Source organism: Lagopus leucura, unplaced genomic scaffold (genome assembly GCF_019238085.1).
Source record: "Lagopus leucura isolate 7727_CA_CO unplaced genomic scaffold, USGS_WTPT01 Super-Scaffold_73, whole genome shotgun sequence".
NCBI lineage: Eukaryota > Metazoa > Chordata > Aves > Galliformes > Phasianidae > Lagopus > Lagopus leucura.
The window spans coordinates 10,789,567-10,812,721 of NW_024962252.1; the positions used below are offsets into that span (position 1 = coordinate 10,789,567).

General features: G+C 41.1%; 2 protein-coding genes across 2 annotated transcripts; one reads left to right on the forward strand and one right to left on the reverse strand.

The window, feature by feature from the left end:
• Nucleotides 1–3,626: 3,626 nt before the first annotated feature.
• RPS7 (ribosomal protein S7) lies at nucleotides 3,627–10,750 on the reverse strand. The gene is made up of 7 exons (XM_042892728.1): nucleotides 10,718–10,750; nucleotides 10,044–10,125; nucleotides 9,549–9,620; nucleotides 7,918–8,061; nucleotides 6,199–6,263; nucleotides 4,320–4,470; nucleotides 3,627–3,742 (listed from the first exon to the last, which is right to left on the reverse strand). Exons 2-7 carry the CDS (start codon nucleotides 10,116–10,118, stop codon nucleotides 3,665–3,667), a joined length of 585 nt encoding a protein of 194 aa, XP_042748662.1. The 5' UTR covers nucleotides 10,119–10,125; nucleotides 10,718–10,750; the 3' UTR covers nucleotides 3,627–3,664.
• A 6,092-nt stretch (nucleotides 10,751–16,842) lies between these two features.
• On the forward strand, nucleotides 16,843–22,616 carry RNASEH1 (ribonuclease H1). Its single transcript, XM_042895184.1, has 8 exons — nucleotides 16,843–16,979; nucleotides 17,064–17,188; nucleotides 17,773–17,970; nucleotides 18,557–18,656; nucleotides 19,128–19,182; nucleotides 20,223–20,307; nucleotides 21,163–21,287; nucleotides 22,197–22,616. The coding sequence occupies exons 1-8, from the start codon at nucleotides 16,870–16,872 to the stop codon at nucleotides 22,281–22,283; spliced, it is 885 nt and encodes a 294-aa protein (XP_042751118.1). The 5' UTR covers nucleotides 16,843–16,869; the 3' UTR covers nucleotides 22,284–22,616.
• The last annotated feature ends 539 nt before the right edge of the window (nucleotides 22,617–23,155 follow it).

Below are 23,155 nucleotides of genomic sequence, written 5' to 3' on the forward strand. Positions count from 1 at the left end.
TACAAAAAGATCAATGATTTGCACTGATCGATGCTGCAGTCAAGCCTGTAAAGTGGAAAGAGACTCACACTCCCCTAGTCTAGCCATAATGCTTCCTTTTCTGTGACTGTATGACTTTCCATTATCAAGTTTTTTTTTTCCTATCATTTGATACAGCTATAGAAACTAGAAAGCCCATACCACAGAAGATCAAAGACAGTCTAGGGGAGTTTTTTTTTGGTATTGCTCTGGCTTTCAGATACAACTCAAAATTAGACTAAAGCTTCCTGCTTAGAAGTTTTAGGAAATGTGCAGGCACAGGAAAAAGATTCTTGAAGTTCATAACACAAGAGCAACATTTTCATATTTCTTTTAACACTGTTTGAAGGCTGAGAGAGCTGGGGTTGTTCAGTCTGGAGAAGAGAAGGCTTTGAGGTGATCTGAGAGTGGCCTTTCAGTACCTAAAGGAGGACTGTAAGAAAGAAGGGGATGGACTCTTTTATCAGGGTCTGCTGAGGCAGGACAAGGGGAAATGCTTTCAAACTGAAAGAGGGAGATTTAGATTGGATATAAGGAAGAAGGGTTTTTTTGTTTGTTTGTTTGTTTGTTTTACAAGGGCAGAGAGGCACTGTGCGGGCAGTACTGTTTGCAATACACTGGCACAGGTTGCCCAGAGCAATGGTGGATGCCCCACAACTGGAGACACCTAAGGTCAGGCTGAATGGGGATCTGAGCACCTGACTGAGCTGTAGGTGTCCCACTTGCCAGATACCCCTACTTACATTCAAGAGGGGCTTATAAGATGTGCTATCATGCATTAAAGTAACACATCAATAAGACAAGTCAAGCACTTCAAGCACAGTCCACACTAGACCAGTAACGCATCTATACACCTATTCCAATGGACATCAACCAGGAGCAACTTTCCTTACAGATAAAAATATTTGAGGACATCAGCAAAATTCAAATGGAAAGTCTTATCAGGTTCAAGAGTTAAGAACACCTAACAGCACAACGTCTTAGTTTCTCATTTTGCTTGATTGGGCTACTCTAGGCAAGAATCTGTTTTTCTATACTTATTAGTATGCAATCTGTCTCTCCACATTGACACTGTCTACATACAATTGCTGCACAGGCCTTCATACAGAACGCCTCATCACTTTTTCACAAGGACCAATAATTAACTCCTGAGGAATCATGCTTTCAGAGTTCAAATGTGACAGCACATGAAAGGTACAGGGAAAGTCTAGCATCATCTCATTTGGAGGCTCCTTTAGGTTAAGGTAACATTTGACATCAGTATTCCATCAGCCTCATTAGCACTTGACCAGATGGCATCTACTGACTTTCCAGATTGCAGGCATTCATTTGATGCACTTGTCAAGGGAGAAAGGGAGTTGTCTGACTGTATCACTGACACTAAGACACAAGGGAGTCCATGAATGAAGGTAAACTAGGACAAAAGTCTTTTGCTGAGCATGCAGCCTGGTATTTTTATGCTACAAACATTCATCTTTACTTGTAGCTTAGTTTATATAAAAAACATCGTTTTATGTGTTACCATTTCAAACAATTTGCTTATAGGACCATCATGGGCCTCTGCATTTCATGTAGTTCAAAGGGCTTACTATGACAGCCAAGAAAAAAATTCCACAGCCTGCTGGCAATGCCTGCAAACATTTGCAATCTTTGTGTTCAGTTTACTTGATTTCCACACCAAGCCTCCCAGAGCATCAAAACTAGAACTGCTACTGACATTTTCATTACTAAGAGAGCAAACCTATTTCACCATGGAAAAAAGAAATACTGCCTACTGAAGATTGCAGTCTGAGAACTACCTCTACTTGCAGATGTTACACAGCCTCAGTAGGCTCAGCAACGTCTACCTAAACGCAGCTAACATCTGCTAAGTCTCCATACAGTCCCTTAACTGCTTCTTCCAACCCATGCTAGCAAGTAACTATTTGCACAGGATATCACCCCTGACTGCTGCAGAAGAAAGTTTAGTAACACGTCTGACTTGAGAATAGATTTCCTCCCCAAACCCCATGTCATCAACCCAACTAATGCCCATTTTACTGATGAAAATCTGAATTCTATCATACCTTTTGCCATACAATCTTCTGGAATTACTCCACCCAAACAGACAGAATTCAAGAATATACTCCAGAGACAGAAGGAGAGAGAAAAAGGCCTTAAAATAAGTAAATTTCTTAAAATTACAGCCTGTTTTGTGCAAAATCAAGCCTTCTCAGTAAGTAGCTCTAAACTAGCTACTAATTACAACAGGGAATATATATGTGCTTCATCCTCTTTGTATTGTCTGCATCAAAAACAGCCACCTACTACTATCTGCCCTACGCTACTAAACAGAAACTACAGCACAACTCAAATAGCTTCATTCTTGAAAAGAGCTGTAAGGTAGGAAGCCAACAAAACTACAGTAAACGAGAAAAGGATGTAAAGGTACAAATACTCCCAGTAAGTGGCACTTGCTTCAATTTACTCTCTAGGGATAGATGCAAGCTATTACAAGCTTCTGGTATATGGTCTGTTACCTATTTATCTCTCCATCTCTTAGGCCATCTCTGTAATGATGTGCCTTTTATTATATTATCCACTTCCTCCTAAGTAGCAGAATAGTCAGTTCAGCAGGGTTAAGCACTAAATTAATATAAATTGCTTAGAACATTTACACACAAGTCCAAAGAGTTGTTCTGCCATGAGCTGGAAATAATGGTGCTGCAGGTGTTTCCAGACACAGGTACAGATGTCAACTATGCATGGCTTTTGGAGCATGTCACAGCTGCTATCATACAGCTAGTCCTCCCCCACTTCTCCTCCCCATATGGCCAAGGGTATCTGGAATTATGGTAGAATGCCATAAAGAGATACCATTCCAGAAGTCATTTCTTCACCATGGCCCATCTATCCCTGCTTTAAGTTATTAGAGATGGCCTGGCTACTTAAGTTACTCCAGTACTAATACACATACTTGCTAATACATGGAAACTAAAATTCATGACTTCTGAGAGCAAGATCAACTACTATACAACTGTAATGTGCATCCAGAAAGATGGTTAATCCCTCAGTAATGAAAATGTCTTCCCATTTTATTCTTTTGGGAACAGGAAGCCTCAAGAATTGCTTTTAGATAAGAGCCAGTATCATAGTTCTGTCACTTAATAAACATGGAGGTTACTTCAAATTCAGTATCTGCCTTCCCAAGCATTTCCCAAAATATCAGACCCATTTTTCAGGTATGTCATTGCTTTATGTTTCAAAGGTCAACACCTGCTTTGTATAACACTACTAACATCAGGAACATGAGTCTCCAACTGACAGTCTTACGTGGACAATTCAGGAGTACAACTACTCTAAGGTAAGTCTTCACATTCTCTCCAAAAAAGCAATAATTGACATTTTTCATTATGTTTTTCTAAACTGATTCTCTGTGCAGACTAGACTCTTTCCTCCACAGCAGTGCTTTGACAGTGTCAAGAATAACCTAAGAAGGCCATGGGAAAACACTGGCAACTTAGTACTTTGGTACACAATTCCACTCATGCAGAAAGTAGAGAAGTCCCATGAACCAGTTAATTCCCACCTAGGTTCATGGAACTGGAACTTCAAATGAGATTACTCCGTTATATGAATAGTTGTTTATTCAGCCATCTTTTGTACTTTACAGCTGGAATTCTGGAAACTCAAACACCACATCTTTGCCTGTGAGCTTCTTGTAGACACCAGAAAATGTTTCCACCTGTGAAGACAGACAATCTTGTTTATATACACTGTATAGAAAGATAAAAATCAATGTTAACAGTTTAGATACATTTTTTCCCCACTGTACCATCACAGTGAAGTGAATTCACAGGCTGATTATTTTCTCTCTATTTCTATTTTCAGATGAAGGTTATTGAGCATTTGCACAGAAGACAAAGTTCTCTATAAATATTTATAATCTCCTTGATTTGGAAGCAATGGAGATCCATACAGTTAAGTTACCCTAAATGTGTTCCCACAGAAAAACAAAAAAATAAAAATAAAAAAGCAAAGTGACTGGGAGCTTCAGGTTGTACAAAACAAATCTAAGATCAAAACTGGATTCTCCACTGAAACAAGTCCCCTCATGAGGAAACAAATACAGCTACTTTGCAATCAGGTTTTGGCAAGCTGAGCTAGACCTTCAGTTGAAAACCATCTTGCCAAATCTGCAGCATCTTATTCTAGTGCCAAACACGAACTCTCCATTGCTACTATCCCTATAGCAGCCTTTTGCTTTAAGTTAGCCAAATCAGAATGCCACCCCATCTGCACAGCAATGTAAATTTGTTTACCTTGTGTTCAACATTATTCTGTTGTGCTTTGTCCAAATGGACTTTTATGAGTCTGCTGCCATCCAGTTTTACACGGATTCTCTTGCCCACAATTTCACTTGGGAAGACCAGATCTTCAAGAATGGCGTCGTGCACTGCAGTAAGCGTACGGCTGAAATGCCAATTTGTATCATTAAAATATGTCCTCTGGCCAAATTACCTTGTCTGCTAAATTTTCTAGTCAGACAAGGCTTCAACCTCCCCTACTATGCCTCCCCTGAAAATTCAGTGAAGTGCTTTTTTGTTTGTTTGGTAAATACTGCAATGGTGACAATTCCATCTCTTCACAGGTCATAGGAAAAAATAAAAGCTAAACTTCTGCAGGCTGTGTAGATCTTAACAAGAGCATGAGGAAAAAAGTAAGTAGACCTATGAGATCATATATTGCTCTGTCAAACAACACTGAAGCAGTCTAACTCTACACATTTAAGGAATATTTTCTGTACTTCGGAACTAAGTTGTCCCATCTGCAATTTTGCCAGACAATCACCAGAAGAGTTTAAGTGCGCAAGTATATAAACTACACAGAATACATTCATAAGAGAGACAGTTTTGAAAGCACTGCTTTCTCCATCTTCCTAAAGCCAAATGGTCTACAGCGTATTACGGGAAAAGTCTAGTTGGCAAGCTTAGCCCTTGCTCACAAAATACGGACTACACTTGCGTTCTTGCCCTTGAACTGTCTGAAAGTGAGGCAAAACTAGAAAAATAAATCCAGGTCATTTTGGTTATGAGTAGACAACTAATAAAATTACAAGCTTTCCTATCTGTGGTTTCAAGGCAATATCGCTAACAGCAAAGACTGTATCTGCAACTGCATTTCAAGCTTCCAAAAATTAGCATAGATATGAGAAGACATACATCCATCAAGTTTCTGTAATTTGTAATACACATATCACATAGTTTTACTACCCTATTAGTCTGACCTAGCATCAGGCTACAAAAGGACAGCCTCTGCACAATCTCTTTCCCTCTTGCTAAGTACAGCAGTATGCTGACTGGGTACACAGATAGAACTTCTCTAGCAATGGTGCAACACAAGTTGTAACAGAGGCAAAGTCTTGCAAGGATGGGACTGCAGGTAGGAAAGTTAATATGAAATGGCAACTTTAAAATCTTTGTCTGAAAATCTCAAAACACAATTTAGGCAGGACACAAGCCTAACACCTGAAACTGAAAGAAGACTGAAAGAAGTTGCAGGATCATGCTACCCAGGCTACACGCTGGCAAAGTAAGATTCAAAACAGCACAGACAAGACACTGACACACTAGCAATGTGTATCTAGCAGTACCTCAAGGAGACCAAACAAGCAGAGATGCCCTTTAACACGTCACTATACTACTGCTGTTGAACTCACATCCAGGGAGAATTACTTGCACCCCGCTCCAGCCACTCTGCCACTCACTGCATCTCTTCAGCATGACAGCCCTGCCTTCTGTACAGTCTACCATGCAATGCAACTCTTCATACAATTTTTAAAAAATCATAAAAATTCTTGTCAGCGTGCTGTGTTAACAGAAGCAGCTGGACAGGTCACTTAAGTCACTTTCTGAAGCCATTTCTGCTAGCTACAAACTGGCTAGAGCTTTATTGAGAAATACACATGCATTTCTTAGAAAAAAACTTCAATACACTTCCCAAAGACTGCCTATTCACTGTACCCTTTAGTAGTGAAGTGGCAAATACTACTTCAGCACTATTAAGCAGTAAGAAAAAGGATGAGACCACCCAATCATTGAAGTCATTTCTCAAAAAGAATAAATTCAATTGGACGTTACTTGAATGAGCTACCAAGTTCTGATTAAAGGCTGACATTCTGCATTCATCTAATTTACTTACCTCCTGGGACGTTTTTGCTTGTTTTTTGTGCGGCTTTTTCTCGTTGGCTTGGGCAGAATCCTTCTCTGTTAAAAAAAAAAAAAAAAAAAAAACATAAAAAAATAATAATAATAAAAAAGGATGCAACTTCATAGTATGTAGCATTCACACTACCATGCTGTATTTTATTTGTTTTTTAATAGAAGAAACAGATGCACAAATCACCAAAAAAAAAAAAAAAGGACACTTAGGTATGCCCAAGGCTACACTTAGAAACTGCTTGCTGAAATACTGGTATTACTTTATTTCTCATCAATAAGTGAGAAATTATTTTAGTGCTCTGAAATAAAAGATTCATATTTCATTATCCCCACCTTCCACGAATACAGCAAGGGTAGCTTACCACAAAACACTAGTAATCTAAACTTGCTGCACCCTACACTAAGGCACCTGCCTCAGCTGGGGGATTGGACTGGATGATTTCTAGAAATTCCTTCCAACGCCTGTGATTCTGTGATTCTATTTTTTACTCAGGGAATAGAAACCAAGGTTTCTCCTGGATTGAGGCTACTCCTCCTGCTTCCAACTATATGCTACCTAAATCCCACATAAACATAGAAGACACCTTAGACAGAAGCACCAGTATGAATTATGAGATATATTATATAGTCCCCTGATTTAAAAGTATTCTGATCCAAGAGCAGAACCTACAGATATTTATAACAGCTTAGGTTAGGGAAGTAGAAAATAACTTTTACTATCTTCAAAATATCAAGAGTAGATATTTTAAACCCTGAGGTTTCAGATGCACTTGAAGACACTTGCAGTATTTTCCACCAACACAGTACAGCTTCTTCATGACTGTATTTATGGGGTGGTACTATCATCCATACTGTTGTGTCATGTTCAAAACCATTTCCCTTTCAGCAGAATTGCACACTGCCTTTTAAAATATGGATTGCTATGATGACAGTGAACCAGAAGCACTCTTAACAGAAAAAGTCATCTTGCAAACAAAGATTCTGGACAAGGTAATCTGGCTGTCTTAAAGTTACATTACAAAGAATTTTTGCCAAAGAAGTGAAGCCTAAAAAGTAGTTAATTGCCCACCCTGCAGACAGGTTTCTAAGTCTGTTTTCCCCTCAGTACTCCCCACAGATCCATCCATAACGTTTTGTGGCATAGCTTCTTCCATAAATTCAGAACTGTGATTAAGTCACTTGATTCACGTCTTCTTTCCCTCTCATCAACCTGAATGTGAAGTGCTTAGATTATGTAAACGTAGTAAGGTTATTCTTAGTATTAGCAATATTTTCATGCTTTGCTTCTCAAACTTCTAAAGGAGTAGAAGGGGCCAGAGCAAGGAAGTTAGGTCATCTTCCTCAAACAAAACTTTGCATTTCACAAAAAAATTTTACATGGCCTGGCTGTTAGCAGTAATCATTTCAGTTTACATTCACAGAGGAACTACACTACATTTCCTGCTGGTACAAAAAAATACACAATGTATTGCTGTTATCTTGAATGGACAAAACAAGCAGGGTAGTGGAACATTACAAGAGATTATACAGAGACACTCTGGAATCTCAGTTTCTGGATGTTTTCAAGACTCCACTAGACAAAACCAGGGCTGACCTGACCTAACACTGGTAACAGTCCTGCTTCATGCAGGAGACTGAACTACATCACCTCTAGGGACCCCTCCAAATTAACACTCCCGTGCCTTCCAAGTGTTTTTACCTGAGCAATGAACACCACGTGCTTTCCACTGAATTTCTTCTCCAGCTCTCGAACTAGCCGCACTTGAATCTTCTGGAAAGATTTCAGCTGAGGAACCGGTACGAAGATAATGATGGCTTTCCTGCCACCACCTACTTCAATTTCCTGAAACAGAAGCAGAAACTAAACATCTAGGGATTGAGAAGAAACATTCACTTTGATCATGAATACCCTGAATGCAGACATTTGATAATCTTGCTTATAACTTTCTAAGAAAAGAGCACCAGGAGGTACCTATTTTAATACATTTAAGAGCAAGAATTAAACAGAAAAAACCTCTGTCAGAACACTTGAAAGAATATGCATTACAGCAAAACAAGATGAGACTCATAAGTGAGAATCTTAACCATACTGAATGCTTACCATCACATCTGAAATGTTACTCACATGCTGATACCAAGTTTCAAGATTTGCTTCTAAAGCAGGCAAAGATTACAGCAATAACTGTTGGCTTTTGAGTAACTACTTCATGGCAGTCACCTTCTATCCACTATTTGCCAAGGCTTGCACTTGGCACTATTCAACTCACTACTCAAAACACTTCCTCTTCACCTCCAATAAACAGGCTTGCATCATATCTACACAGATTATTATTCTTGTTATTTTCTTCAGCAGTTGTCCAAAAGGTAAGGAAATTGTAGAAGTTTACAAGGCATGAGCCTAACCACAGGGACACACATGCTCATTCTCCAACAGAGTAGAAAGCTGAGTTGTGTTTCACCAGCTATGCTCCCACATAAGCTAATTCAGATCCCACAAATTGTCTCCATAAGTAAGACCATGTAGCTAGAATAAGCTCGGTAAATTAAAACACTGTTCAAAAACTCACTACAGACAGTACGAACCACTGTACTTCAGCAGCAGAACAGCTCTTCCGATGGCCCCTTCAAGGAAGTGAACTCATATACCAAGCTGACTCCTGCATTCTCACCCTCTCAACTATGATCTTTCTGCCTTTGTACCTACATATGTCAGTGGGCTTGGGCAACAACAAAAAAGCAGCCTGCCTAACTATAGCAATATAGCAATCTGCTTCAGAAGTCCCATCCAGTCTCCTTGCCTGACAAATTCTATAGATTTTCTTCCTACTCTTAGGATTCAGTTGGCTCTACAAACTAAACCTTAAAACCAACCCACGTCATCAAGTCAGTCTACTACGCTGATCCACCTCTGATTTACTGTTTGTTGTCTAAAGCAGCATTTACCAGAACTGTTACTGTTTATGCTCCCGACCAACATGAGATATGTCAAACATACCTACTAAGCAGATATCCACACAAAAAAGCCAGTTTAGATCTCAAGTCCAGGTTGAAGAGATACAACATAAAATTACTTAGTCTAAACACGCTTACTTAAAACATCAAACTGTCATTCATGTTCTAGTGACTTCTCAAACAAACTCCTAAACAAGAAGCTATTTATAATAGATCCTCTGTGTAAATAGCAAATATGTGAAATACACTACAACAGCACACAGTACAACCACCATAAGCCACATACAACAAAAAGCACCATTCAACACGCACGATAACATCAGTAAAAATTAACACAGACAGCAAGCCAAGATTCTTTGCCAAGAACATCTGGCCTACCTTAGCTGCTGTGATGTTCAACTCTCGCAGCTGAGCCTTTAAGTCAGAGTTCATCTCCAACTCCAGGAGAGCCTAGAAAAAACAAAGTTGCAGAAAAATCCAATCAGTTCAGTTCATAAATAATCCTCGAGAATAAAGTGTGTCCACAGTGACATAGAGAAACTGTATATATTTTCTAAATCAAACATTCTTTCACTACAGGCCATGCTGACAGATGCAAAAAAATTCAACTGGTGGGAAACATTATCTAGTGATGGCAACCCTGCCAATGGCAGGGGGGTGGAACTGGGTGGGCTTTAAAGTCCCCTTCAACCTAAGCCATTCTACAGTATCCCATGGTTTCAGGAACACAAGGCAGACTAACAGTCAGGGTAGTAAGAGAAGAAATGCATTTAGACAGCATCAGCATTCAAGCTGAAGTTTTAGAAAGCTCTCAAAGCACCAACTCAACCATCTGCACTGGGTTACTGAACAACAGAAGGAAAATGCACATACCTGGGATATACCAGACTCGAACTCATCTGGCTTTTCACCATTAGGCTTCACAATCTTCGCACTTGAGCTGAACATGGCCTTTCTGCAATGCAAAAGAACGTCTCAATTGCCACTGGGAACGTATCCTCTGCTACAAGTACAGTAACGTACTGGATTTCAGTCACACGCTTTAAAATGAAACCAAGGACAACCTCAGAGATCACGCAAATCCCACACAACACTCCAGGGTAAGCTGACCGCCGCAAGGCCAAAACCGGACGGGTAAGAAGGGACCGGCCCACCACGGCACCTCGCGCGCGCTCTACGCTCCAGCAAGGTCCCAGCAGCGGGCCGGCCGCTTACGGAGTCCACGTGCCGCCGAACAAGACGTCTTTCCCGGCACCGAGAATCCGCACCTCGGCCTAGCCCCCCCTCCAGCCCTGCGGCCTGCCGCTCCACCGCCGCGGCCTCCTTCAGGGCGCGACCAGGGGAAGGGAGGCGGAGAACCCCGCCAATTCCCTTCCCCCAGATCCGGGAGCCCCGCGATCATCGGGCCTCAAGCAGGCGGTAATCGGAAACATCCTCCTCCGACGGAGCCCCTAGCCGCGCCACTCGGCAGCTGGCGCCGTATTGCCGCGGCGGAAGGGTAAAAAGAACCGCCGGCACCCAGGCCCGAGAGAGACCCGAGCACCTACCTCGCTCAGCGCCGGCCTAGGAAGAGGGAGAGCTCTCGCGAGAGCGCCTCAGATCGCGGCCCGGGAAAGCGTTCGCCCCGCCCACCGCAGGCTGAAGCCGAAGCAGGAAGTAGGGCAGAGCGGATCGTTTCGCTCTTTGCGGAGCCTGGGTGATTTCCGGCACCATGACGCCGCAGAGGGCTCTCCAAGTACTGGCATGGCGCCCACGGATGTGCTCATCACCAGCTGCTGGACAGAGAGGAGGTGAAGGAGCGTTGCTACCGCGCGTGCGCGGCGGTGAAGGCGGCTGGGGGGCCTGCGCCCTGCGGTAGCTGCATAGGAGGCAGGTCTTTCCCGCTTGTCTCATAGGGTTTCTCCATGTTGAAAGCTCGGAAGAAAAGGAAGGAAAGCCTCTTCCGCTCTGTCTTTCCCCCTTCACCCGTGATAACAGAATCACAGAATGGCGCAGGTTGGAAGGATCATGAATCATGAATCTCCAACCCCTCTGCCACATGCAGGGCTACCAACCTCCACATTTAATACTAGACCAGGCGGCCCAGGGCCCCATCCAGTCTGGCATTGAACACCTCCAGGGATGGGGCATCCACAACCTAAGTGATGTTCAGCCTTCAGCCGAGAGAGGATATCCTTGCTGGGTCTCTCCCAAGCATAGGAATAACGTGTGAGCTATCTGCTGTGTTCTGAAGTGCTAGCTCAGGATATGAGTCCTGGGTTATATATTCTCTCATCTCTGAAAGCACTTTTATATATCGTATTAACACAAAGGCAGCACTATTACGTTTCAGTTGCAGGTTGCTAAAAACAGAATGGCAGAATACCCTGAGACATGCATCAGTGAGTCCACCTCCTGTCTCCACAGAGGACCACCAAAAATTCTAACCCTGTGTCTGAAAGCGGTGCCTAAATGCTCTTTAAACAGGCTCAGGGCTGTGCCCACTGCCCCCAGGAGACTGTTCCATGTACATCATCCTCTCTGGTGATGAACACTTTCCTAACACCCAGCTTGACCTTCCCGTGGTATCAGCTGGCTTTTCTCCCCACAACAGCAAACAGCATCTCTGTGGTCTTCCCATGTCACCTGACTTTGCTTCCTGTGGGCATACACATTCTTTTCCTACCTAAGCTCCAGAACAAGATTTCTCCTCAACCAAGCCAGCCTTTTGGACCACCTGCACGAGTTCTGATTTTTTGAAATTGCCTGCTATTATGCTTTTAACAGGTATTACTTAAAAAATGACCATCACTCCTGAATCCCAATGCCTTTAAAAGCAGTTTCCCTGGGGACCTTGCTAACTAGTTCCCTGAGCAGTCTGAAGTCTGCTTTCCGCAAATGCAGGGTTGTAGTTGTGCTGACAGTCTTCCACTCATCACCATAGATTTTAGGCTGGACTATTTCATGGTCAAGATGGCCATGAAATAAAGCCATTGGTCACCACTTCATCCACAAGACATTCTGTGCTTACAAGCAACAAATCTAGGAGTACGCCCTTCCTAGTTGGCTGTCTTTTTACCTGTATCAGGAAATTTTAGGAATCTCCTGGACCTGGTTGTCTGAGCTGTGTGATATTCCCAGTTAATGTCTGGCAAGTCACCTAAAAGGACAGGACATCTGATCTAGAGTTATCTCTTAGCACAGTTCTGCAACATCTGCTTGAGAAAGGTCTGTCTCACACAAACTGCAGTCCGCTCTTGACTTGCATGTTGATTCACGAGAAAGTGCCTGCTGTGCACCTAAAATGAAGTTGAGAGCTTGCATTATGGGACCTGAGTAGCCCAGGTATGATCCCACTCGCAACAGTTCCTGTTGGCAAATTTGGACAGGTTCACTACTAAGGAAAAGTCCCACACTGAGGTAGGCGTGTGACTCACAGGAGTGTGGGTCAGAGCACTGGTTCAATGCTCAGATTCCATGAGTAATCCTAACAACAGACAATTTTAACTTGTAATATCACATTCAGTATCACTATATCATCTATTATGTAAATTCTGGTAGTGGAGTGATGAGCTCCTGTTGTAAACAAAACATTACCAAGAATCCCCCCACTCTGATCATCCAAAGCATCTGCAGAAGACAGCCTATCATATTTTCTAACATTAGTAAGCTTTTTTACTAAACTTATAATAGTCATAAAATCAGATTGCTCAGCTACTATTTTTCCTTGCACTCTTTATTCCTTGCGTGAATTCACAGAATGGGAAAAACTGCCCAACTCATACTCACGTTCAGGATTAGTATTTGTAGAGATATGAAATTCTCTAAACAGCAGTGACAAGGATCTGACTGAAGAGTAGAAAAAGAAAGACAGCAAGTGATAGTCTCAGCATTCAGATTATACTGAGAAATCCTTTACAAGAGTAGATAGTGTGCAGGTGGATCAAAACTGGACTATTCAAAGTGCTAATGAAGAATGTCCATGTCCATTTCCATGTCATGCAGACTCAGAATGGGCAGAGAGAAGAAGTGGAAAGAATGAATTAGGTGTATTACGAAAGGATTCAAAAAGCGAGAGGACAGGGTTTTACTATGCTATGCAAAAAATGACTGAATATATTAAACAAGAAGCAGAGATAGGAGGCAAGATTGCTCAAGGTCATAGCAAACTCTAAAATCAGAAACAAAACTGAATATAGTTCACTTTACTGAAAGAGGCTTGTGTAACCATGCCAAATTTTCAATGCTCATTGGTAGCCTGTTTCTGTAGGGATCCCTGGAGTTGTGATGCTGGGAGATTACTGCTTCTCAGCTGCATTGACGTAGTTTTACATGAAAGCATGGGCAGGTTCTTTTTCTGCAAGCTCTCAGTTCAGAAACGTAATAAAAACAATACCTCAATTTCTTTTTTATTTTTTAATGAAGGTAATGATATGGCATATAACTTACTCTTGTAAAGTGTACTAGATGAATTGATTACTCAATCACCTACCTACCTAAGAGCTTAGTTTAAAATAGAAGATGCTTCCTTGATTCAGATCACATCAAATTTGCTTTAAAAGCTTCTGTAGTGAAATATTTTTTTTGAGTTTAAGTATGTAAGTATGTTTCAAGATAAAATATTTGTCAAATAACATTAAAATGTTTAATTAATTTATACAATTTATTCATTAAGGTGGGACAAGCTAACTGTCATTTACAGTAAGTTTCAGTAAAAATGTCATACAGACACACTCCTACTTAGCGGTGTGTGTATTTTTGTATACATGTATTTGTTCTTTTATTTTTTCCTACAGACTCTGTTATAAATACAGAAGTGGCTGCCAAGAAAATATGCTAATAAATGAATTAATCAAACAAATTTTGGTTGACTTATCTAGCAATAGGCAGCACTGTTAAAATGCCAGCTGCCACATGAGGAAAGAGGTCCAGCTGTCCTACTGCCACAATGCAGCAGAGCTAAAGGTAGAACTAGCTGATTATACCAAATGGGAGAAAAAGCAGTGAAGGCAATTTGTATGGTTCTAAGAGGACTTCAGAGTTATTTATTTTTGTTTGAATCTCAACTCCGGTTGTTAGCCATGACAGCAGAATGACAGCAGAAGAGCTACTGTTCAGTCCTTGACTGCAAACTGGATGCATGAATCTAACTGTTCAACCAAACAGATGAGTGTCATAGAAGGTCTTTTCTTTCCCTGTCATTTACTGCTGGCTGCTCTTTCATTATGTCCTGCACAAAGAAGGCTACAAGTTACATGAATGTGTAAACTTGTAAGGAATAAGAAATACATCTGGTATAAAAATATATCATTAAAAAAAAAAAAAAAAAGGGGTAAAAAAAAAAAAAAAAAAAAAAAAAAAAAAAAAGGCTATCCAAGAGCAATAAAATAAAAATATCACAAACAAGAGGTAGCAAAAAAACTTGGAAGTCTCAGTGTAAATCTTCCAGAAATAATTCATGGAAATAATCTTGATCTTAGAAAATCAGAAGTAAGCATTCTGTAAGTAAGAATAAAATAAAGTCTCATAGTCTCATGTATTTTTGTATTTTTGTTGGAAGAAGAAAGAAAAATGCTGTAAGTGTATTTTGATACTCTGACTAAATTGTTTTCGTATTCCTACAACATCTGTCAAATGATGCATCAGATCTTCTCACAGTACATGACTCTGCTTGACATGAAGACACGAGACAGCAGGTTGTGGCTGAGCACTGTGTGGTACATGGCTCTGGGCAGCTGCAGGCAGCTCTGCTTCTCTAGAAGCCTCAATGAGGGGGACATGTACAGCTGCAAGTTCTTTTCTGACACCATATTCCCTCTGTGCAGTGAGCCGTCACATTTCAAGGCAAGCTGGCCAGCACAAAAGGTCATGGAGCTGGAGAGAGGATGGGACATCTCTTCCCTGCTGACATACAGGGGATTTGTCAAAGCAGTTGAGTCCAATATATTGTGCCGTCAAGGGATGCAACTGATGCTCAGTGTGCTAGCTTTCTAATTGGACAAGGCGGTTCTCATTATTTCAGAGGCTATCTCTGTATACAGTTCAGATGGAATGTGGGCCCTTGATTTAAGTAGAAGGATGTGCTGAGAGAACCAGTTTAACGATCTTCAGCTCTTATAAGTATCAAATAACAGGGCTGCTCTGAAAGTAATGCCTCGTATTTTATTATGAGGCAGAAGCAGATGTTGGTGGTATGATAGTAAAGGTTGAACCTGCCTGACAACATTCTGCCCATTTTGTTGCCGTGCAACAGATGGCAGTAGAGGGGCAGTCTGACCAAATGGTACTGATGTGGAAGTGCATGAAGCAAAAGTGTGGAATTCCTCCATTCCTTCACATAGTAAAAGTTGTAACCACTGACACTTGCTGATGCTTGCTGAACATTTATGGAAATCAAATGGTGCATATGAGCACAGTGAGGCAGAGGGTGGTGCATTTCAGCAATGATGATAGTGATCTGAAAAACAGGCCACATTCTGGGCAGCCACGCATATTTTTACAAGCGTAGCATGCAGGTTTTGTTCATTGCTGCTGAAAATGCATACTGGTGATGACTATGTTGAAAATAAGTGTTTTGTAGATGAGAATTTATCAAATAGAGTTATTGTTCTCTTTGTATCTGTTGTAGTTTTCATGGAAGTAAGTAGGAGGCATTATTTTTGGAGTGACCTATATATATAGAAGTTGGCATAATCTTTTAGTAATCCTTTTCAAGATAAGAAGGGTAAATGGGGATTTTGCAACAAGTTTGAGGGTATGTTCATTCCTGGGTGGTCCCCTATTAAGTTTAATGACTTGTTAAATATGAAGAGTCTACTGGAGCTCCTCACAGAACCAAGATCACCATTTAGGTAGGCAAGGAAGCACCAATGAGCTTTTATTGTTTTTGTTTGTTTGTCTGTTTGTTTGTTTTCTAGCTGGGGCTCTGAACCTTCACACAACTGCATGGAGTTTTACTTACAAGCAGAGCATGCTACCAAGCTCTTACTTTTGGAGGAAGGGCCCAATGCAGTGATTTAATCAAGCACAAAATGGTGTGATTCTCTCAAGCTGCATAGGCAAAAATATCTCCAGTGCTGCAAACACCACTTTCTAAGCAGACACTTGTGTCACCACAGAATCACAGACCACACACCACAGAATCAGCAGAGGTTGGCAGGGCCCTCTGGGACAATCGGACCTAACCCCTGCTCCAGGAGGGACACACAGCAGGGTGCCCAGCATCAGGTACAGGCAGCTTCTGAAGATCTGCAAGGAGACCCCGCAGCCTTTTGGCAGACCGTGCTGCTGCTCTGCCATCAGCACAACACAGAAGTGCTCCCGGTGTTCAGACGAGACCTCCTGTGCTCCAATCTGCATCCACAGCCTCTTGTCCTGACTCTGGGCACCTGTGAAACGAGTCTACCTCTGTCCCCTTTGCACCCTCACTCAGATATTTATGGACATTGTGAGATCCCCTTTCGCTTTCTGCACAGTCTCCCCCCCGCAATATTCCACGCCCCACTTCCCAATAATTTTGGCCCCACTCGCGGTCCGTAGTGAGGCGCTCCCTCTCTCTCCCTTCTCGCATGCGCAGAATGGGGGCGCGGGTGCAACCGCTACGGCGCATGTGCGGCCGGCTGTGACGCCTGCGCAGTGCCCGACGGCGGCGGGTGTGCAGCCCGCCCGGGGCAGGGGCCGCGGGGCGGGGAGGGGGCGCGGATGGCGGCGGGGCTGCGCTATGTTGCGGTGGCTCGTCGCGCTCCTCAGCCACTCCTGTTTTGTCTCCAAGGGCGGCGGTATGTTCTACGCGGTGCGCAAGGGCCGGCAGACGGGTGTCTACCGCACCTGGTAAGGCTCGAGCGCTGTTTCGCTGCCGGAGATGCTCCGGGAAGCGCACCGGGCCAGCCTCACTCCCCGCCCGCTGTGTTGCAGGGCGGAATGCCAGCAGCAGGTGAACAGGTTCCCTTCCGCCAGCTTCAAGAAGTTCGCCACCGAGAAGGAAGCTTGGGCCTTCGTGGGCGCCGGACCTCCGGGTGGGCAGCAGTCCGTGCCCGCAGGTAGCGTGTCCTCGGGGTGGGGAGGCAGGGAAGGAGGCTCGCAGGGCCACGTGCGAGGTGCCGCTTCCCCTCGGCTGCTGGTGCAGGAATCCCAACACCACCAGGGGTCTATGCACGAAAGAAGCATTTCCATAAGCGTTGGAATTGGATGTGCTTGTGCCTTGTCTGTATTTAAGGGCTGTTGTGTGTGTTTGTGCTTTGAGCTAAGGTAACTGGTGTACTTGGCTATTTTTTTTCCCTCATAATTAGTTTTCAGGGTTAGCTTAATGGACAAGCGTTACTAATCAATGAAAGCAAAACTCTTGTCTTTATCACAGAACGACTGAGGTTGGAAGAGATCTCTGAGATCACTTAGTCCAACTGTCCGTTCATCCCCACTGCGCTCAGTGCACCACGTCCTCAGGTGCCACAGAGCATCATAGAAATCCCCAGTTGGAAGGGACCCGAAAGGACCATCATCAAGTCCAATGGCTGTTTCTCTTACCTTCAAAAGCTTTCGCCATCTATACGTTTCTTCTAGGATTTATTTTGAATAAAACTTGACCTTTTGTGTGTAGGTGAACTTTCTTATTTTGTGTTTTTAGAAGAGACACACGGTGCTTCAACTGTAATGCAGGAAAATGCTAGCCAGAGAGAGGAGCTGGAGGCAGATGTCTTGTGCTGCAATGCATGCAAAAGGCCATATGAACAGTCTACAAATGAAGAACATACTGTAAAGCGTGCAAAACACGATGAAGGGCACTCGACACCAATAGTTGGTGAAGATAAGTTTTCATATATGGGTAAGTTCTTTAGTTATTCCATTAATTCTTTTGAGTTCTTTCTCTTCGTATAAAACAGTGTAATTATTAGAAAGCTTTTAGGGAGGTTTGTGTATGACAACACCAGGCCAAGTGCAACCTATCTTTTTAAAATTGAAATCTGAGCCATGATTTGTGTTTTTCATATTATTTTTCTGAGTGACATTAATTGACTTTAACTGCTATCAAGATATGGCTTGATTTGTTCACTGTATTTGTGGTTTTACATGTATCTAGATTACAAACTTGATTTAAGTGCAGATGTAGCTGGCAAGTTTTAACACTGACTGGGGAGGGCAAGACTTATAGTGAGATTATGAAACTTAGCACACAGATACTTTGTGAGCCTTACTGATTTGGAAGAAGTGGGAGGGTGGTATTGCAGTGGGGCTTCTGGTATTATGCATTACTAATTAAATCAGTGATATCTCTAGATGATGGCGTTTTGAAGGACTGCCCAGGGAAGGAAGTTCAGACATTAATCTATTAGCAGGTGTTTCATTCTATTTGAAGAGCCTATGTTTGTGAAGGAATCCTTGAATTTCTGCTTTTGCTAATTCTTTTGTAGGTGAATTTGCAGTTGTTTATACAGATGGTTGTTGCTCAGGTAATGGACGTAACAGGGCACGCGCTGGAATAGGTGTTTACTGGGGACCAGGCCACCCCTTGTAAGTAATTCACTGGGTTCTTTTCTTAGATAGATATGCTGATGTTTGTTTTGGGTGTGCTTCACCATGCCGGCCTCTTTTTGAATGTGAAGCCATGCTGTTGAAACTCATGTTAATGACAGTGCTATTAGAGTAATGACTTACTAAGGAAAAATAGAAATAAAATTTTCTAGAAGGTAAGGATGTGGGAAAGAAACGATTGAAAATAATAATTTTAAGTTGCTGAAGCGGATTCAAGGAGTGCAGGAAATTAACATAGTTGTATCTGTGTACAAAAGGCAGCAAAAGTACCTGCATGTTAATGGCGGGTCCAGATATGCAGGGTGCTGTGTGGGTGGAAGTTAGACCTTGAGTCTCCATTCATCCTTCTTTATAAAAAAGAAGATGATCTCTGTTTTATTTGTGATTCTAAATCATAATGTATCGTGTAGTGATAATTCTGAGTAACTACTGTTTGTTCTTTGGATGTAGAAATATCAGTGAAAGACTTCCTGGACGGCAAACGAATCAAAGAGCTGAAATACACGTAAGTAGAAAATGTCCTAAAATGCTTCCACATGTAGAAAGCATTATTATACTCGAGTATTTCAGCTCTGGACTTCAGAAGCCAAGTATGGAGCTGTGAGAAAAGTACACAAAATACCAGTTGTGACTTCAGACAAATTGTTTTCTTTAGGTTTTATTGTTCTTTGTTGCTCTCAAATAGGCAATATCTCGAGAATTCCCAGATGTCATGAGGCCAACCACAGATATTTAAAATTGCTTTGCATTAGGAAAGCCCCATTCTCAAAACTTTGTATTTTTAATGTCTATGTCCTAGACTTCAGGGAAAGGTCAAGAGGATGATTGCCTTCTTTCTGTGATAGGGTCAGAATATCATCTTTCTTTGATTATACATAATAAATAATTCCAGGAGTAACTTTTGTTACTTTAGAAATAAGTCTTAACAGCAGATTTAGTTTTCCTTCTCATCTAATCTCAATTCTGGTATTGCAGCTTCCCTGCACTGTGTCTTTGGAGGTAAAATTAGGTGAGAAGCTGATCTGCTTAAAAAATAGCAGGAAATCCCTTTCAGTGAGAACCAAGCAGAAGCAATGGTGGTATGTCAGAAGTCAGACTTGCTGCTGGAGAGCTTTTCAGCACAAATTTGAGACTATGCCACTTGTCTCTAATTATTCTGTTTCGTGGCACCACTACAGAATGATTGGAAACAGTTCCAAGCATTTGGAGCTGATATGAATCTTTGTTCTCCAAAGTTATGGAGAAGATGGCTGGAAGCTGATGTGCTTTTAAGAGCCTTGGAGAGCTGAGCAACTGGGCAGAGAGCTGCTCCTGCACTGGAGAACTGAACAACAGATTTTACTTTATTTAACATGTGGGAAACTTAAGTTGCTCTCTGTCTTTATGATTCATCTCTGTTCTAAAACATCTTTGTACTTACTGATGGAGAGACTACAGTAATATTCTTTGTAGTTCTTCTGTATTAGCATCAGGTACTTTGCTGGTATTTTAGTTACACGTTCAAAATACTGTACTGAACTGTGATTCTATTGAAATGTTCTTAAGGCAGCCTGCAAAGCAATTGAGCAAGCAAAGAGTCAAAATATCAAGAAACTAATTATCTACACTGACAGCAAGTTCACTATTAATGGTGAGTTGATTATTTTAGAGTTCCTGATTACATAAAGCACATAGAACATACTGGGGTTTGTGGAGACTTCTTATATAAAGAAGAGAACATATAACACAATTCAATTCTCAAGACTGCTTGGTGAAAAACTTGCAGAATACTGTAAGGATTACCTTCTGTCTGCATGCAATACAGTTAGAGACCATTGCCTGTAACAGTGAAGAATGACAGAAGTAAATGATTTTTGTCTTAATGTACCCAGTATGGCACATACAGTCTAGAAAAAAATTTTGTGGGCCTTCTGTTAAGGAAGTCTTCAAGAGAATACTCAGAAGTTGGTGTAGTGACTTTGCAGTTTCATTTTGGTTTGTTTTGACTTCTTGGGTTGGAGAAGCTATCTGTACACAAATGTGAGCTATATTGGAGGTTTCCCTCCTTTCCACATATGGATGGCCAGAATGTTAGATTTTGTTCTCTAGAAATCTGCTTATGTGTTCCTTCTCCGAAGTGTTCTGTTTAGCCAACAAAAATCTTAAAATATGTGGTCATCTGTTTCTCCTCTGTGTGTTTACGTCTTCAGACAAAACAAATTTGTTCTAGTTTATTGTACAATCAAGCAAATCTTTAGCTTCAGTTTGTTGAAGTTCATGTCATAATTATGTGTGGAATGTGTATATAAAGCTGTAATCTTTAAATACCTGTTCAGGAAAACACTGTTGGTATTTCAAGTAATAATGAGAAAATATAATCCTGAAGACCAAATATTCTTATTTTTTATGATGTTTTTGCCTGAGACTTTGTATGGAATGTGTTGAAAGACTAGTGAAACAGTTGTTCTTTCATAACATGTTTTATGATAATACTCCCTTTGCATAGGTATTACGAGCTGGGTTGAAAACTGGAAAACAAATGGCTGGAGAACAAGTTCAGGAGGAAGCGTGATAAATAAAGAAGATTTTCAAAAACTTGATAGTCTATCAAAAGGCATAGAAATTCAGTGGGTGAGCACCTCATTTCTTCTTCCTTATGACATCCTAAATACTCTTGTAAATTCTTACTAACTAGGACCATAGCAATGAATTGTATAGGATATAAAGCTATACATCTATAAATACAGTGAATCTGCTTGTTTTATTTAAAGCAAGGGAAATTATCATGTCAGTGTAAGCTAGTCTCTTGTAACCACTATTTGTTTGTTAAAATGCATGTTTTTTATTGTTTCTTGTTACTACTTAGAAACTGCCTAATTATTTCAATTTCTGAAAATGTAAGCTTGGAACATAATAGTGTCTTCTTGAGTTGTAACTGCTAGAGTTGCTTATCAAAGCTTTTAAGATACTGGCTCTTCTGTGTAACTTAATCGTACATCTGCCTTTAAACCAGGAAAACTTAGATTGTAACCCCAAATCAACTTAACTCTGGTTTTCTGTACCTTAGTATTTTTTTCCAAGAAAACTGAGCACATAAGGGTCTTTAATGTAAAAAATTGAAAAAAACAGATACTTAAGTGAGGTGTTACACAGCTATTGGTTTTAATGGTGTAGCTTTCTGGGAAAAGTTGACTGAATGTCAGAGAGGTTTTCTCTTTCATCTGAAGGTAGGACTTCTGAGTTAGTAACTAAGTGTTAGTGCTGTTTTCTGCCTTTTTTTTTAAGGCTAGGTTAGGTGCTCCTTAGACAGCTCACCACTTCTTATAAAGATGGTTTTTGCAATCTGGCAATCCAGTTCTTGATCTTTAATGAGAGTTTACAATCATTACTGGGAAGAACACATAAGGACTTAATATGAGTTCCTCTAAGAAGCTGCTACTATGCTATGAATAGAAGGGCATTATGTGCTCAAGTTTCATGTATGTGCTCTTTTTTTGGATTTCTTTCATTTCTAACACTCCTGTACTTTTGTCCTAACAGATGCATATTCCTGGTCATGCTGGTTTCCAAGGAAATGAGGAAGCTGACAGACTAGCAAGAGAAGGCGCTAGTAAACAAAAGTTGTGACATACTGGGACTGGAGACTGTTGCAGTTGGAGGAAAAGGACTAATGTAGCAGTGACAGTTTGAACTGCTGTTGCTTCAGAGTTGAACTTTGAACTGTGCTTATTTCTAGCTCAAAGTACTAAATGTATAACCAACTTCAGGGGAGAAAAAAAATGCATCTATTTCATCTATGCTTGTTTGTTTTACATCTATGTTTGTTTTACAATCAGATCGATATTTAATTGATGATAAACTGCTTTTTTCCTTCATCTTACTGAAGTGCTGCTGTCAGTGTTTTTGAGCGGTCTCATAGGTTTCTGAATTCACCATAAAGACAGACTTCAGAAGAAATGATACTAAATTTTTATCCTGTGTGTTCTTTTATTTCCTTCTTATGAAATAAATTGTTTTTTTTTTTTTGTACAGAAGTATATGTTAATGGTGCAAAATTGTTGAGGAGGTGAAGTTGGTTGGATGATTTGATAAGAGATCAATGATGTGACATGAAGATGTTTATTAATAAGCCTTAGCATTCTGACAGTAGAATCCTCCTCTCAGATGTCCCAAAGATAATCAGCCATTTTATCTGAGGTGGAACTGGGAGATCTGGAGAAGTTCCAAGTTGTCAAGCATTTGACTTCATTTTTTTCTAGTCATTGTTGAGATGAGTGGAATGACTGATGTGTGCTTGAATTAGAGAGTAAATACTGCTGCTCAACAAGTGTTATTTTTTATGTATCTATGAAGGAAAGGGAAACATGCTATATTGTCTTTGTCAACTATTTTGTAAGGCATCTGAATATTACTGACAGTAGTGCTTAAGTTAGAAGTCATTGAGGTTTGTTTTTTTTTTATTTGTTAATGGCTGCATAGATCACTGGAGCTGCTGAAGC